Source organism: Sprattus sprattus, assembly GCF_963457725.1.
Source record: "Sprattus sprattus genome assembly, chromosome: 4".
NCBI lineage: Eukaryota > Metazoa > Chordata > Actinopteri > Clupeiformes > Clupeidae > Sprattus > Sprattus sprattus.
In genome coordinates this window covers 27,015,236-27,033,249 of record NC_137923.1, presented here as the reverse complement: position 1 = coordinate 27,033,249, position 18,014 = coordinate 27,015,236, and the positions used below count along the sequence as shown (strand labels likewise).

Genomic DNA, 18,014 nt, shown 5'->3' with positions numbered 1-18,014 from the left:
TGAATGTGAGTGTATTTCACTTGTGTGTGTGTGTGTGTGTGTGTGTGTGAGGATTCTTGCTGAAACGGAAGTCATTTCGATGTAACGGAAGTCATTTCAGTTTAACGGATGTCCACTACGTAAGGCGCGACTACCTGTCAAATTAAAAGCTATTAAATTCAATGTTGAATCCCGAATGTCAAATTCTGGATGTCAGCAGAGAGTGCGCTGCTATTTGTATTCAGTAAGTCGTTTATGTGCTACAAGACTTTTGCAGAGTATTGAAGGTCTTAACTGTAGATCTCGCTGTCATTATTGTTACGTTCATGTTAACGTTTAGACCGAAAATCCAAGCTAGCCTCGCTGCTAATAAAACCGATTATTGGGTCATTCCACGCCAAACGGGACAATTTAAGGAAATTTGACCCACTCGACTGTCTCAGATTTGGCTGAAAAAATTCAAGTTTGTTCATACACTTCTTAATAGGTAAAGTCCCAAATATTAGCTCTCTCCTCCCAATAGTTTTGTCACGAAAATATGTTTGATTGGGGAGGGGGTGCCTGTACTTCAGAGGCTGAAAGTTCTCTGAAGAGCCATTTTCAAATTGCCATTACTAGAAAAGTGTTTTAGCTAGCTCCTTCAAACTTTCTAGGTTTAATATCTGATACCATTAATTGAAGATTATGGACTTCAAAGGGTGTGGCCCGGGTATATCATAGTATTCGGGGTGCTTCAATTCGCGCGGAAATTGTACTCTATACTTTGTTGTATGAATGCTCTGGAAGATATTAAAGCTTGAAAAGTGATGAAACCCCTTTTTGTGCAATGTTTGGCATGCTATAGCAAAACAATGACAGCATTTACCAACATGAAACTATTTTTTTTTTTTAAAAGATTAGATATTTGTTCTTATTGGGGAGGTTCTTAACATATCAAAAATGTGTGATGGCATTCTGCCTCGTTTTCTCAAAATATTTTTTTGAAAATATGGAATTTTTGTACACGCCCAGCATTCAATGGCCTATGTAAGCGTATTGAAATGGTAGCAAAATGTTAGTATATGACACAGAGCTTAAACTGCACAAAATGCTTTATTTGATTAATGTTAAATTGTAAATTGTCACACTTTCGCGTGCAAGTCACTCCATGTAAAGTGTGACTTTTTTGGATGAAATATATCAAGGTCGTTCATACTATTAGCAGGGCTCTCAAGTGTCACGCATTGAGCGTGACAGTCACTCATTTCGGTCTTTAGTCACGCACTCCCGCCACACACACATTTTATTTATCACACTGAAAAAAAAACCTCTAGTTTAATGTGCCGCAGCGCGCAAACATGACCTGGCCGTGCTGCCCTCACCATGGAGGAATCAAGCACGTCTCCCCGAATCCCCTCGAGTTCTGACGTGAGGTGCACAATAGCCAATCAGAAAAATATGTATCTTTTGTATCTGGGTAAGATTTAATCCAACAACCAATGGAAATAAAGCATCCTAGAATGACTTGACTGCAGTTAGAGAATATTTCCCAGATAATTAGCAACAGTTTTTAATGAGTGTTTGTAGCCAACACAGTTTTAGGCTACAGCCTGCCTTTTTACTATAGCTTTGACTCCGAACTTCGTTATAGGCTAAAATAAATTCGAGTAGGCCTATTCAAAATATATATAGCCTATAATTCGAATGAATATTAGGCAGCCCTTAATATTCAATGATGTTATTGGCATTATTTTTTGTAAATGTGTTTGCTTAAACAATCTATTCAGATTCCGAGGTTTCTTAACACCTGGTGGAGTTGTGAATCGCGAGCTAATTAGCCATACTAGCATGTATAAATATCCTGGCCATGGATGCATTCATCATTGCATCTGTCTTTCAAAGATGTCAGGTAAAAAAACAAATGAGCATCCTGTCCTTCGCCCAAAGAGGAACGCCCCCTAAAAAGGCCAGATTAGGCCCAGAGAAGGTTGTAAACACATTAGTGGAGGAGATGGTGGAAGAGGAAGAGACAGTGCAGGTGGAGGAGAAAGAGACAGTGCAGGTGGTGGAGGAGGAGATGGTGGATGACATGGTGAAAGAAACAGTGAAGGAGATGGCTAGAACCAAAGGGAGAAAAGTCCAGGAGCGGCTGCTCCTGGACTTTTCTCCCTTTGGTTCTAGCCATACAAGACCTCGTTTGATAGTGAATGTACCTCTAAATGTCCATTTATTACTGTAGGAAGCACCAGCTCATAATACTGGTGCTCTATCTGCTGCCAAGAGAACTCCTGTGCCCATCAAGGTGTGTGGGATGTCATAATTCTCTCTCTCTCTCTCAAATCGAATAAATACTTTGTAATTGGTCGAATTGTCAGTGCCATTGGTCAAATCTTTTCTGCAAGTCTGAGCAATTATTATTAACAACAAAACACTAATAATAATATGGGGGGGGGGGGGGGCCCTTATATAAAATAAAATTGTAAAACAATATATAGCTTATTTTAAGGGATTATAAGACAAAATGATCAATTAAATTGTTAAAACTGTGTGTATCTACTGTATTTTGTACAGTAAACTTTTGTGCACACAAAGTATGAAGCATATATACAATTGTCTTATCTTGCTTAGTAAATTGTCCTATAATTAGTTGTGTGTGAAAGTTTACATTTTCAGTAATGAATGTGAGAGGTGACATTTTCAGTTGTGTGCGTGAGGGGTTACATTTTCAGCAGTGAATGTGAGAGGTCACATTTACAGTTGTATGTGAGAGAGGTTACAATTTGGGTTGTGCGTGTGAGAGGTTACATTTTCAGTTGCATGTGTGAGAGGTTACTTTTTCAGTAATGAATGTGAGAGGTTACATTTTGGGTTGTGCGTGTGAGAGGTTACATTTTCAGTTGTATGTGAGAGGTTCCATTTTGGGTTGTGCGTGTGAGAGGTTACATTTTGGGTTGTGCGTGTGAGAGGTTACATTTTCAGTTGTATATGTGAGAGGTTACATTTTGGGTTGTGCGTGTGAGAGGTTACATTTTCAGTTGTATGTGAGAGGTGTTCACTTATGAGTACGTGAGGTTTTCAGTTGTCATTGTTTGAGGTTCCATTTACACTAGTATACGTGAGAGGTGTTCAATAGTGAATGTGAGTGTATTTCAGTAGTGTTTGTGAAAGGCAAAAGGTCTTCGATGGTGTGTATGAGAGGCAAGTTTGAGTAATGAATGTGAGAGCTTACATTTTCAGTTGTGCATGTGAGAGGTTACATTTTGGGTTGTGCGTGTGAGAGGTTACATTTTCAGTTGTATGTGTGAGAGGTGTTCACTCATGAGTATGTGAGGTTTTCAGTTGTCATTGTGTGAGGTTCCATTTTCACTAGTATATGTGAGAGGTGTTCAGTAGTGAATGTGAGTGTATTTTAGTAGTGATTGTGAAAGGCAAAAGGTCTTCAATGGTGTGTATGAGAGGCAAGTTTAAATTATGGCCTACACGGCCCCTCATAGGTTTGACAGGTGATGTATTGAGCAATGTGTATAAGGGGTAAGGGGATTGGACATTTGGGTATGTGAGCTGCAGGTGATTGGTTGACAGGTGATGTCTTGAAGGGATAAGGTAGTCAGAAAAAGCCTCAGCTTTGCCCTGCCATTGTATCCTGACGGCTGGACTGAAAGGCCTCTAAGGAGCTTAGCTGACGGCATGTGAGGTTACCATGGAGGGTTTTGAGTTTATGTAAGAGTGTGTGTATGCGTGTGCTTGTGTGTGTGTCTGTGTGTGTATTCAGACATAAGTGTTTGCTACTTTGCTCACCTCAGTGGCTAGTTTGTGTGTGTATGGTCATGTATGGTAGTGTGTGGTGTGTAAGTGTGTGTGTTCATATATGGTAGTGTGTGTGTAAGTGTGTGTGTTTGTGTGTGTATGTTAATTTATGGGAGTGTAAGGTGTGTACGTGTTTGTGTGTGTGTGTGTGTGTGTGTGTGTGTGTGTGTGTGTGTGTGTGTGTGTGTGTGTGTGTGTGGTATTGTGTGTGTGTAGTTGTGTGTGTATGTTCATGGGAGTGTATGGATGTGTAAGTATGTGTGTGTGTGTGTGTGTGTGTGCGTGTGTGTGTGTGTGTGTATGTTCATATATGGGAGTGTGTGGGTGTGTACGTGTGTGTGTGTATGTGTATGTATGTTCATATATGGTAGTGTGTGTAAGTTTCATGAGTGTGTGTGTGTGTGTGTATGTATGTTCAAATATGGGAGTGTGTGGGTGTGTAAGTGTGTGCATGTGTTCCCTACCCGTGCTGCATTGTAGATGCGGAATATTCTGCTAATGACGTCCTCTTCCAGATCAGCCGACACAAACTCCACCTGCAGGGGACCGAGGCGATGGACCCCATTCTCTGGCCAATACTGAGGACACAGCTGGAGAACACACACACACACACACACACACACACACACACACACACACACACACACACACACACACACACACACACACACACACACACACACACAACACACACACAGGAGAGATTAGCAACAACAATCAGAGCAAATGGAGTAGAGATGTCATTGCATGATTGCCTTTCATCAGATGAACGTGTAAAGCGAGCAGTGCCTCTGTTCTAAACCCAAACACGGGATTCAAACAAAAGGATTAGCCATGCTAAGCTGCCGTCCACATCAGTACTCGCTGCATAAAGAGGAGGAAGAGAGGGAGGATGAAACACACACTCGTCTGTGGATGAGGAGCGCGAGATGCAATAAATATTAAATGATTTAAGCTCTGTGTATGTAGGAAAGGAAACTCTGTTCTCATGACGACTCTTGTCTTCAAGGCCTCAGATCAAGCAGCCTGCTCTATTTATGGGGCTGTTAAAAGAAAACAGATAAATTAATAACGATTCTAATTTTTATAACATGCTTTTCAATCTGTAAAGCTATATCGCCATCTTAAAGTGTGGATCCTCACTTGCTATATCGCCATGTTACAGTTGTCGGCTATAGCTATGAATTGCTAAATTTAGCTAGTTTGACACCCGACGCCAAGCATAGATATGATGCAGCTGTCTTGAAACGATTACAACAATAATACAACAAGCGTCAGTTTTTTCTTTGGGTAAATTAATTTATTTCAGTTCACGAAAATGTCTCAAAACCATTCGTTTTCATCTCAGTGTTAGTTTATAATACTAACCCTGGTCCACACAGCCTGCTCTGATTCACAGCAGGAACATCACCGCCCAGAGAATTAGTAATCAGTGGGGAATGCTGTGTGTGAGTGTGTCTGTTTTAAGGCAAGATTTTATTTTTTGCCTGCCTCACTATCTATAATGTGTGTGTGTGTGTGTGTGTGTGTGTGTGTGTGTGTGTGTGTGTGTGTGTGTGTGTGTGTGTGTAGGCTTGTGTGTGTAGTATATATTTCACCTGAGGCTCACTGTGGCTACAGTGAGAATATTGAATGAAAGAGAAAGCTTCTGCTGAGGGACTGAAGTGTGTCTGTGTGTGTGTGTGTGTGTGTGTGTGTGTGTGTGTGTGTTCCAAGTATAAGGAAAGGGACTTTGATCAGGGTTGTTATGACAGGGCTACATGCTGGCTCCTGAACCCACAGCATAAAACACACACAGGCACACACACACTCCTGCATCTCACTTCACCTTTTTCATATTGAACATAAGTTTGAATTTCATAAAAGACTCCTCTGCCCAGGGCAGAGAGCAGGGAGAGAGTGAGAGAGAGAAGTGACAGGATTACACTTATATAGTTTGAATTCAATACATGTAATCCTTTTTATACACACACACACGCACACACGCACACACACACACACGCACGCACACATGCACACACAATGTACCTGAGCAGGGTCAACGTCGTTGAGCATGACGATGGAGGTACAGTGGTAGTCCAACACCAGCCTCCAGAAGTCTTTCACTGTGTTTGGCAAAGGATGCTGGGTAACAATGAAAGCAGATGGCTGCTTGTAGCTCTGTGAGTGGGACAGAAAGAGAGGGATTACAGATTAGACTTCATTCGGAGGTAAAGAGGCAATTTGTGACTGAAATTACACACACAAACACACACATATACATGCAAATTCCCTTTAACTTATACACACACAGGTAGATCCATGAATCCCTCAATCACACACACACACACACACACACACACACACACACACACACACACACACACTCACATCCATAAGTGCTGCATTGATGTAGTTGCTGCTCTCTCCATCGATGGTGATGAGGAAGGGCAGACAGCGGTCAGGTGGGAGAACGTCCATGCAGCGGTTCTTCTCATGGTTCCGTGGGAGCAGAGCAATGCTGCAGTCCTCCACACGCAGTGTCGGAGTCACCATATTCAGCGTCTGCAGAACCCACACAGAACATCAGAAAAGAGTAGAGAAGGCATGGATAAAGATAAAGATGGGCCCCCCAGTTGAGATGGGTTTGGTAGAGTACAGTGGGTCATCTAGCCAATGTGGGGTGAGGGGTACATAAATCGGTTCATTTTACACCCAAAACTTTGTATCGTTTTATTGGAATAAACAGATGATATAAACCAGAATCATAAATAATGTATGGGACTTTCAGATAGGCCTTTTTTTCTTTTCCACTCTGTGATCTTTGACCCCCACTGAATGTTTACCCTGAACTCCTCCTTTATCTGACTGGAGTTGGTTTGGGGGTCCAATCGGTTCATCTCGTAGTAAATGGAGCGCAGCTGATTGGCTGGAATGGTGGTGTCACCGCAGAGGCACGCCTCCAGGATGGCGTCATGGATGAAGACGTACTGCTCCTGAGAAGGGACAAACAGCGCTGTCAGTAAATCATGGCACCGTGAAGGTCCTTCTGTACTGAATCTGCATGGAACTGCATCCACTTGTGTTGTCTAACCTCTTTGACTCTGCAGGTGGTTAACCCGACTAGGCCTTATTGCCCCCAGTAGGCTATTACAGCTCTCACTGTGAGATCCCTAAAATACAATCAACATCAGGGATGCCTCTGGTGGTCTAAAACATTCAGCATCTAAGAACAACCAATCTATTCCAGTCAGCTTTTGTCTCTGCATGGAAACAATGGGAGTGGACATGGTGTGGTTATGTTCATACGGCTTGCTATTCATTCAACTTCAGATAAAGAAAATCGCTGAACCACAAGAGAAAAATAAAGCTGAGTGAAGGTTTCCTGTTTTGGAAATCAATGTCTTTGACCCAGCTGGAGATGTATTTTTGTAGAAGGCTTTAACGAGGAATCAGTGAAGGTGTGAGTCTTGGTGTGAAAGACAGATCACTCAAATGTGACATTACATGGTGGCTAAAGCGGCTCATAATAATCCTTTCCTGTGTCGCTTTTGCACAGACAACTGGGGAATGTGCTGATGCCAATATCGGTTCAGATGTATTTTTAGGTATTCTGATGCCTTTTTCCTCTCACCAAAACACCACTTCCTTCTACCCCTCCTCACTCCCTCTCGCCAAAACTCCTGGGGAGCATGAGTGGGATTTCTATTTGGCGTGCAATAGCGTCTCCTAATTATCGTGAGTAATTCAGCTTTCTCTGTGCCCCCATCACAGAGTGGAGTGGGAGGGGCTGACGTGGTCCCAAAGACCTGAACCTCACATCCCCCCCCCCCCCCCCCCCCCCCCCCTGAGAGCAGGGAAGAGGAGCACATTCAGTGCCTGATGGAAATCACTTCTGAAGTGACATTCTGAGAGGACATTCCCCTGTCACGTCTGACTAAAACATCTTTAGTGTAGGGGTCACTGGTTTTATGATGAGGCGTGTCTGTGTGATGTAACTTAATGACCCAGATGTTGCCTCTTTTCTTCCGCCTGTTTGTTTGCTTTTGTTTACTCTTCTTACTCCACAGACATCGGAACAGCTAAATGTCCTGCATTTGAACCATGCCTTCTGCTAATGAGGATCACCTGCCACCGTGTCTGTGGAAAACAAACTGCCTGTGATGTCAACATGTCATTTCCTCTGACAGATCCATCTGCCCATGAAAAGGTAATCAACAGCCACAGGGGTGAAGCTGATGCCAAGGCGACCAAACACCTCTGAGGCAAACACAGTCGAGTAAGCTCACTTGTACACACACGCACACAAACACACAAACTCTTATGCAAATGCCCCACACAAACACAATCTCATATACAAACATATACTCACACAGGCACACACATGTATTCCTCTTCCCACACTATAAAGGTGGGAGAATGGTGCTTGTGATTCAGTGGAATTACAGGGACATGTAGGGCCCTATGAAATCATTATTTCTCTCTGCCAAATTCTGTTTTATTTGTTGCTAGATTCTTTTCCATTTTATTTCTTCTATATTTGTTTTATTAATTTGATTCCCATCAAGTCATATGTAGGTGTTAGACCTATGTTGTGATAGGGTAGGGAGTGTGGGAGGCTAGTATAAACCTAAAGACTACAAACACAGTTTCATCTAGTATAATTTTTTATTTACTGTACACATTTAAGGGGAGATTATGTCTCAGGTTCTGGCTATAAGACTGTTACTGAGATAGTAAGCCACTTGTGTTAAAATGATAATCTACATGTACATTGTAAGTCTTATGGATTTCTTAGAATATTTGGAGAACAGTGTGAAACTATTTATCTTCAAAAAGGTTTATATAATGAGATTTTACAGATTTGGTATTTCATTAACTTCTGCTAGCTGTCTTTGACAACATCTTTGATGTGCCTGTGTCCCTCACATGGGGAAAAGTGTTGTCTCTAACGTTATCAAATGTATTTCTGTCCTGTTATTTGATTTGAAAATGTCAAATTCCACGCAATTCTGCATGTAACTGTGATTTCCATTTAACTAACTGAATTTCATGATTCCATCCGTGTTTTTCGCATTACGGAAATCAAAGGGCCCTAGAAATGTGCATACTATAAGTAGCATAACGTCCAGATGGTGTGTGACTGTTTGAAGGCAACTACAGAGATCTCTCCTCCTGGTCCATATCTTAAACTGTCTGAAGGGCCAGACACACACACACACACACGCACGCAAATCCACTTCCCACTTTCCGCCTTCTAAAATCTTTATCAATGCTGGGATGCTCTGGGAGAGTGAGATTGACTGAGCGTGTTTGAATTGGAAGACTCACTAAACAGCCAACAGATGTGGTGAAATGATCCTTGGATCGAACAAAATTATATGAAGATGTTGAATGAAAGGGCGTGTTGAATTGTGACATATGAGTGTTATGTCCTGTGCTTTTGACACCCACATGGTTCAAGCTGCCTTCATCTCTGAAGCTATGAGTAAATATTCTAAATCAGGGGTGCCCAAATTCTTTCTTGTCAGGGGCCAAATATTAATCGGAGTGGAGGGCCGAGGGCCAAAACTCAAGTTTTCATGTGTGGTCAAGCCCCATTACATTGAAATGTATTCAATTTGTACCCAATTAACATTAACACTAATATACATACCTGCAAACTCAGAATGAGGTGACAAACCAAACCCTGGATTTTTTTGTGATTTTAACATGACAATTAAGCATTCTGGGATACTCCAAGAAGAAAATAATGGGGAAAGATAACATTTGCTTCAGGTAAAAAAAGAAACTTTTATTAACATATCATACTAAATTAATATAATCTATTTAGGACATACACAGGGAAGATGTTAAAATCCCTGTGCCGTAGGTATATAATGGCCAATCAACAAACAGCAATTTACAAAAGGCTCATAAACATGATGGCAGGCAACAAGAGTGACTACTGATGTTTCGATAGATGGAAATACTCCCGTTATTTTCTATCTGTATCCGTAAAAGAGACAAATATAACAGTTACGTGCTGTGCCCTGGAGACAAGCGCCTCTCTACTGCACTTGACTCCACAAAAGCTACCTCCACAAACATTTGTTACGCGAACACGAACAGGTGAAACTTTTAGCGAGAGAGCGTCATGCCTCGACCTCAACTCAGATAGAGTATCTTAAATCACCATTCAATTTGAAGCTTGCACATTAACTACTGGTTGTTTTCATATTTCATATCAACACTCTTTACACACACATAAGTAAGGTACTTACAGTTGGCAACTGCTAGCTATGAACTCTTATTGAGATAAGTGATTTTGAACTCATGAATATGAACTAGTTCATACGAAGTTTCACAGGCACCCTGAGGGTTTCTACTTTTTCCCATTATAATGTATAAGTTAAATCGAGGAGAATATAACAACAGCTAGATAACGAGCTATCATTTCATGCAAACAGAGCTCTTTCATTTAAATCGTTATTAAAAGTTTCCTTAGCTAGTGAGTTAAATAGCATAGCAACTAGATAACCATAGATATGGATCTGTATTAACAGAAGGACAATAGCGCCTCCCCTCGACCCATCTAAAACAATGTTAAAACTGTGGCCAAGCAGTGAACTGCAACCAGTCTGGGTTAAATATGACGTTGAAACAGAGAACCTGTTCAAAATGGGTTAAAATGCTGTATAATGAATGGCGTTCTGACTCTTATTCTGACCAGAGTGCGGGCCAAAAAAAATCCAGCGCGGGCCACATTTGGCCCGTGGGCCCCAAATTGGGCAGCCCTGTTCTAAATAATATAAATATAAATGGTGTGGGCATACGAGTGTGTATCTGTGTATGCACATCAATGTGTGTGTGCTCTTACCTCTGTCTGTACCATATTGACGCGCCGTGATCGTAGCTCTCTCACACAGTTGTAGATGTCGACCACGCCCTCTCTCTCCGCCATATCCAGCATGATGTCAATCACAATGAAGCAGCCAGTCCGGCCCGCCCCCGCACTGCAGATAGACCAATCACAACACAGACTCAGACAGAATGTAATTGTCAGTCATCTCCTGATTGGAATATTTTCCACTGAGTCCTGCACACTTATATGTGACATGCTCAACGTGAGCTGACAAAAGTGTTTATTGTGCAAAATGTAACACACCCCATCACCTATGAAATCTCTTGTGTTCAGCTGTGTAACAGTGTGAGGAATATGGCATGTTTAAATACCTAAGCATAACCCTAACACACATCATATAACACCTCATACATTATTTAGCTTCAGTCCTGCAGTATACCCCAGTCATAAAATAACTAAGTTCATAAAAACTTTTGGTCCTTACTACCTTGCCGAGGTGTCACCCTCCATAAAAAACAGTTCAGCTCAGACAGCTTATAGTCATTCAGACAGACAGATAGTCAGACAGAGAGACAGTACTGGCACTTTACTCTCCTCAAATATGAGGACGCTGTGAATGCTCACATAGACTGAGGCAGTCATAGAATCCCTCCATCACACAATATGGCTGCCAGAAATGATTGGCTATGAATAGTCCAAAACTATATTATCTTTCTTTACATACAGTATATTGTCAGTGTCATATGACTCCCATTACATTGAAGGTTTGAAGGACTTTGAAATTTGAAAAGCCTACGTAAATGTTTAATAAAGAAGATTGTACCTGGATTCATATTGCAATCAGCAACAATGAATTATGAAAAATGCCTGGGAATAATACACACACACAAACACACACAGGAAACCCCCTGTAGCTGTTCTGTGTTGACCTTTCCACGTGGGTGAAAGTTGTATAGAGCAGACCCTCTCTAGTGTGGGCATCATGGCAATCATTGCTTTGTGGCATCTCCATTAGCCAGGCGTGACATCACTCCTAATTGGGGTGACTTAGCCCCCCCATGGACATGACACCTCCAAGAGGCCAGAGAGACTGAGGCGAGATGGGGAGGGGGGCCTTGCCTCCGTCCCACACGAGGTTAGAGACCCACCCACCCCAACTGAGCAGACAAGAAATGAGAAAATGGGCTGCCTCAAGTCATTTCTGATTCTGGTGTGTTTGTGCGTACCTGTGTGTGTGTGTGTGTGTGTGTGTGTGTTTGTTTTTTGCCAAGACAATAGTAGTTTGAAGAGTTTAGAAACGTTTGCTCATAGTTGGGGGAAGTAGAGTAACGAGTTCTAGAAGAGACACAGATCCTTCCAAGAATGCCAGATGGGTTCCACTTACAACCACTTAGATTAATGTGTCCTTGTCCCGGTGAGGATGTCTCCTTTTAACCTCATAATTCTGGACATGACTGTTCTACATAGGTCTTGCAAGAACCTTGATCGAATGAAAACACTTAGGGCCTGATTTACTAACAGGATTGCGCCCATTTCAGGCGTAAAATAGCGGTCGTAAACATAAAACGGTATTTACTAAGGGGGCGCAGCGCATATTAACGCCTGTTGGTGTGAACAGGGGAGGGCACGGTAACGTGGGTGGAAACCTGGGTGGAACGTGGGCATGGAGTGCAATTTAATGGGAGGAGAGAAGGTAAGTGCGCCTAATGATGTATTGTGTGGTATTTACTAAAACTGCCTGTCGAGCGCACGTCTCTAATTTGCGGGATAATTCTCCGCCTCATAAAAGCACGTCTTAACCAGGAAGCGCATTTCCATTGAGTCTGAAAACGTTGATATGGCAGCAGTTATAAGAGCAAGGCGAAGATATAGAGAGAGCCAGCGCACAGAAATATTTTTTTCAACTCGTATAACACTTTTTCAGTTAAGCGATCCACAAATCATTAGACGGTACAGGTTAACCAGCCACGCAATACTTCAATTACTGAACCAGATCAGAGACGACATCGAACCCTCCAATCGGAGATCACATTCCATTCCATCAGTTGTTAAACTCAGGACAACATTACAAATATTGGCATCGGATCATTTCAAACAGTTATAGCATCAGCAGTTGGTATATCTCAGCCTTCACTCAGCCAAATATTCACCCAGGTACTCGACGCATTGCTACGGCGCACTGGTCAATACATTTCCCCACTGCCAAAACTGAAATTAGAGACATCAAACAGGACTTTTTTTGAAATCGCAAACTTTACGAACGTAATTGGAACCATTGATTGCACCCACATGCAAACAGTCCCACCTTCAATCCACGAACACGTTTACGAAACAGAAAGCACACATATTAAATGAATGTCCAGGTCATATGTGATGCCAACATGACCATTACTTACGTGGTAGTGGTCTGTCCATGACAGTTTTATCTTCCGGAATAGTGCCATCTATCCATGATTGAGCAACGGTGATTTTGGAGAGGCCTGGCTACTTGGTAAATGTATTTGTTTCAGTGGGGATATATTGTAGTGAACCCATGTCCCTTGTAGAACGTATTAATCTCGCCATGTACACATCTATATTGTTATAAAAGACAGTTTATGCATTAATGCCACCAATAGCATATTATTTATAATCGTGTTCTTTTTAACATCTCGCTGTAGGTGATGGCGGGAAAACAACAATATAACCCATTGAATCAGGTTCAGTGATTGAGCAAACGCGAACCAATATATCTATCTCCTCTCCGCTGAACCTTAGTTTTTTCTTCCTCGAATCTCCATGGTGGCAGTATTTTGCAGGCAATTTCTCCCGTCTTTTAACGGTGCGCTGAATAATGATTGCCCAGTGCGGATCTGGCTTGATAAATATCACGGAAAATGCGGGGAAACACTGTGCGTTAATGTGCGCCTGGCAAAGCGAAGATTAAGCTGCGGTCGCAAATCAATGTTAGTAAATCAGGCCCTTTAAGGGGCGGAGTAAGCACAGAGTGCCCAGCGCAGATCTGGTTTGATAAATACCACGGAAAATGTGAAAAAACACCGTGCGTTAATGTGCGACTGCAGATTAAGCAGCGGTCGCATGTTAGTAAATCAGGCCCTTAGAGCTCTTATACTAATACAATGCTACAAACACAGAAGTTAGATCTGGCAGGGCCCGGGTCTGGTCTAAAATAAGAATGCTTAGAGATCTACTTAAACAATGGTATAAACACAGAAGGTAATCATTCAAAAAGTATTATGCAGCAAGGGTTTGAGTGGGAAAGAGCAACATGTGTCTGCAGAAAGGCAGAACAGTGAGCTCCTATATAAAAAACACACACACACACACACAGGTCACCAGAGGCAGAGGAGGAGAGGGGAGTGTGTTTGTGAAGTGACCCACCTGCAGTGCACCACCATGGGGCCAGCATTGGCAGGGTTCTTGGCTTTCACCCGCCGGACGAAGCCCAGCAGCCCAGTGGCGTGGTAGGGAACACCATGGTCCGGCCACCCCGTGAAGTGGAACAGATGGATCTCCCGAATCTCATGAGCTCCCCTCTGTGAGTGCACACAACCCCAAAGGTAAGCACATACTTATACATCAGAAACATATACACATACCAGATGAAAATACACACACAAAGAGATAGGAGGAGGAATAAGAAATGCATTTAATGTAGTAGATATTTAAGCAATATAGCACGAGTGGGAGTGGGGTAGGTAAGGCGTAGGCAACAACATCCGTGGGATTATCCCTTACCTACCCCACTCCCACGAGTGCTATATTGCTTTTATAAAACAATTCTACCGTCAACAAATTAACATTTCACGAATAACACGAAGTTAAAATGGTTTATTTCGCCATTGTTTCTCCGCAACAAAAAAATAGTTCCATTGTCAACGTCTTGGTTTGGAATTTTAAGAATTTTGAATAAACGGTTATTAGCTGTGAAAAGTCCCGTAACTGTTGGTATGTTGACGAATAACCTATAGCATGGAACGTCTCTCGTCCAATCAGAAACAGCTAAATTATGCGATAGAACCCAATTGTTTTATAATTGAAAATATTGAATTAAAGGTAGCACTGGAGCTAGATTTACTTTTGAGACTAAGCATCTATCAGAACTCCAGAAAAACAGTAAGTGTGTAAATTGATATTGTCAATTATTAGTGTTGTTTTTTTCCCACTGATTTCACTGCTGAATGATGACCTTTAACCACTAAGATTGTTTTTCTCCTCGATGAGCTCACCTTCTCAACAGCAAATGTCCTGATGACGTACTCAGACAAGAGCTGCGTCTCAATCAGAGTCACCTTCATGTCCCTGTACACCTCAGTGTCATCAGGCCAGTACTTACAGCACTTCACCTGCGGGAGAGAAACACACAAATACACACCATTAGCACACACACCATTAGCACAAACACACAAACACACACACACACACACAGTGGTATGGGCGCCAGTCAGAGACAGACAGTCATTTTTACTTTTCAATAAAGTGATTCGCTCATGACAGCAGAGCCTACAAAAACCCACAATGGCCAATAAATCATTTTCCTGATGGGTCCAGCTGACCATTCACCAGCCTGCTTCATGTTTCAGGCATAACACCCTTCCAAAACGGTGCGTGGCTAAATATGATGAATAGCTGATGTAATTGAAAATGCAGAGGTTCTAAAGGAAACAAATCACTCTTACTGCTTGAAGTGAGACCAGATATTAACTATGCAGGTAGACGTTTCCTTCCAGGCAGCGCTTCGCTCTTGAGTATATAATGAGTATATAAATATAAAATGCAGAAATCTGGCACATTCTGACACATGAATTCTTCACAAGTAAAATGGTGAGCAAAACAAAAAAAAGTCGTACCATAGGTAATATTCAAGGTCAAGTCTGTCAATCATTTTAAGAGCCTTTTAGATGCTAAATCTCTGAGTTGTATAATGTGTTTTGTTTATTTATTTTGTCTGTTTTGTTTTGGTTTGTTTATTTATTGTTCATCTGCATTATGTACCCTCAATTAGGGCATTGCTGCAAAAGAGCTCTGTGCTCAGTCAATTCTCCATCAATAAATAATGATGATGATGATGATGAAGTATATTCTTTCATCCAGCAACACTGACAAAGAACAATGCCTCCACACCTTGCAGAAAACACTACAGCAGCAGGAACAAGGAGACAAAAACACTTATCATAACCTTGGGCAGCCTAGAGGATATCTACATCTACCGTGGATGTCTGCATCTCTGATGGCTGATTCTCCATTCATAAAACAACCACTATCAGCATTTTACTCAAGTCCTTTGTCATATAAGGTCAGATTTGTCTAATGTTAAGCGTCGATGACAAGGACGAGGTGAAGAACAAACCCGTGTGAACGTCAAAGCCTAATAAAATATGTAATATAACCCAGTATTGTTTTGTGTGCCGGTGTGTGTGGTCTCTTGTTCATCAGCACCACACATGAATCAATAGGTTCTTCTCAGTCTGAGGCGGTGTCAGTCACACCATCCATCTCTGCACTAAATGAGTTCATGCTGTCGCTGGCATGGATGCGCCCAAGCGCTGTGGTCGCTCCCTTTGGAGGACTTAGGTGGTATAATGACTGTCAGGTGATTCTCACTTTCACTCTATTCACACGTCCATAAATGCTGAATGAGAACATGGAGTCTTACACGGCCAGAGCAGCTGGTTCAATACGGACCGCTTGCTATTGAGAGCTGCTTTTGTAATCTGACTCAAGAACCTGTCAAGCTCTTTGGGGATTGTTACTCTAGATGCTTAAATATTACTTGGATATTCCACACATATGGAATCAGATCAATGCCATAAATATTTTGTAATCTGTAATATAGATTTTGTATCTGTAATATAGATTTTGTATCTGTGACCATCTACACTTTCAAAACCTATCTACAGATACGGATTTCAAATACGAAATGTATCTACACTTTCAAAACTATCTTCACTTTCAAAATCTATTTACAGATACGGATTTCAAATACGAAATGTTTCTACACTTTCAAAAACTATCTACACTTTCAAAAACTATCTTCACTTTCAAAATCTATCTGCAGATATGGATTTCAGTTACGGATTTCAGTTACGCATTACGGATACGGATTTCAAGTATGAGTTACGGATTTCTGTTACGAATTACAAAATCTTTTTGGCACTGTCTTTACTTCCTTTCTAAAGAGCCAATCAGCGCTTTTGGCAGATTTTCTAAAGCGCCAATCAACACATTGTATCCTCTACTGATCAGCGCTAGCTTGCTGGAAAAGTTGAGTGAAACGGTGTATGCATCAGTCATGGATCAGAGACCGAGAAATGGCACAAGTAAGAAGTCCTATATTTGGAGTTGTTAATAAAGTCATTGTAAAACGCACAATCATAGTCAGTGGTTTTCACTCCACACTTCGTTCCACCTGTTTCAAAGATCCTTGTCGTTGTATGGAAGATATTAGGATCTGCTTTGGTAGCCAACGAAAGCTAACGTTAGCATTTTCGTGACCGATATCCTATTCACATTTAATTAAGTTAACCATGAACAGTATTCATATGACCCATTATCTCAATGAGAACATTTGGCAGACAGACTGCTATTGTCTTGTTCTCCAGACACATGCAAAGTGATGATGGGGGTATACCGTTAGTGCATATGCATCCTCAACAACTGGATAATGACCAGCCTGATTTCAAAACCACCTTGCAATGTAATTTTCGTTTCTTTTCATGGCACTTTGGGGTAGGCTATTTGTAACCATTTTCTGAAGTCCTTGAAAACGCTTTATTATTGTGTATTTTTTGTGGAAGCGAGTTTTCTAGCGTCTCAGTGGAAGAGATATATGAGGCAGCAAGCTGGAGTCTGGCAGTTACAATGCGTTCTGCAGCCAAGCGATCTCTGAATTGCCAGAGCCTAAGATTAACTTAATAGTACAGGTGTTCATCAGCCATCGGCCAGACATTTAAGGCATGCTTGTTTAACTTCCCCCACGGCGTTCGTACACCGAATTGTATTCAAACCGTGAGGGGGAGACCCCAGATCTCTCCCTAGGCAGAGCAGATGCAGATTTAGGTTATAACTATTGAATAATGAGCGGGCCAGCAGTTGCCAGCAAGCTAGCGCTGATTGGCTAGTCAGTACAGGATATAATGTGTTGATTGGCGCTTTAGAAAATCTGACAAAAGCGCTGTTTGGCTCTTTTGAAAGGCTGTAAAAACAGTGCCAAAAAGATTTTGTAATTCGTAACAGAAATCCGTAATGCGTAACTGAAATCCGTATCTGCAGATAGATTTTGAAAGTGAAGATAGTTTTTGAAAGTGAAGATAGTTTTTGAAAGTGTAGATACATTTCGTATTTTAAATCTGTATCTGTAAATACATTTTGAAAGTGAAGATAGTTTTTGAAAGTGTAGATACATTTCGTATTTGAAATCCGTATC

The 18,014-nt window shown here is 41.6% G+C and overlaps 1 protein-coding gene across 1 annotated transcript in view; it reads right to left on the bottom strand.

The window, feature by feature from the left end:
- The window catches only part of LOC308363283 (receptor-type tyrosine-protein phosphatase mu-like), a gene marked incomplete at both ends in the record, with an annotated part of 177,696 nt that overhangs the window by 6,054 nt on the left and 153,628 nt on the right, over positions 1 to 18,014 (bottom strand). The window contains 7 exons of the mRNA XM_080836087.1: positions 4,230 to 4,355; positions 5,794 to 5,925; positions 6,136 to 6,309; positions 6,591 to 6,740; positions 10,604 to 10,739; positions 13,970 to 14,124; positions 14,818 to 14,934. Of these exons, the coding sequence (XP_080692213.1) occupies positions 4,230 to 4,355; positions 5,794 to 5,925; positions 6,136 to 6,309; positions 6,591 to 6,740; positions 10,604 to 10,739; positions 13,970 to 14,124; positions 14,818 to 14,934 (990 nt within the window). The remainder of the gene's footprint in view (positions 1 to 4,229; positions 4,356 to 5,793; positions 5,926 to 6,135; positions 6,310 to 6,590; positions 6,741 to 10,603; positions 10,740 to 13,969; positions 14,125 to 14,817; positions 14,935 to 18,014) is intronic.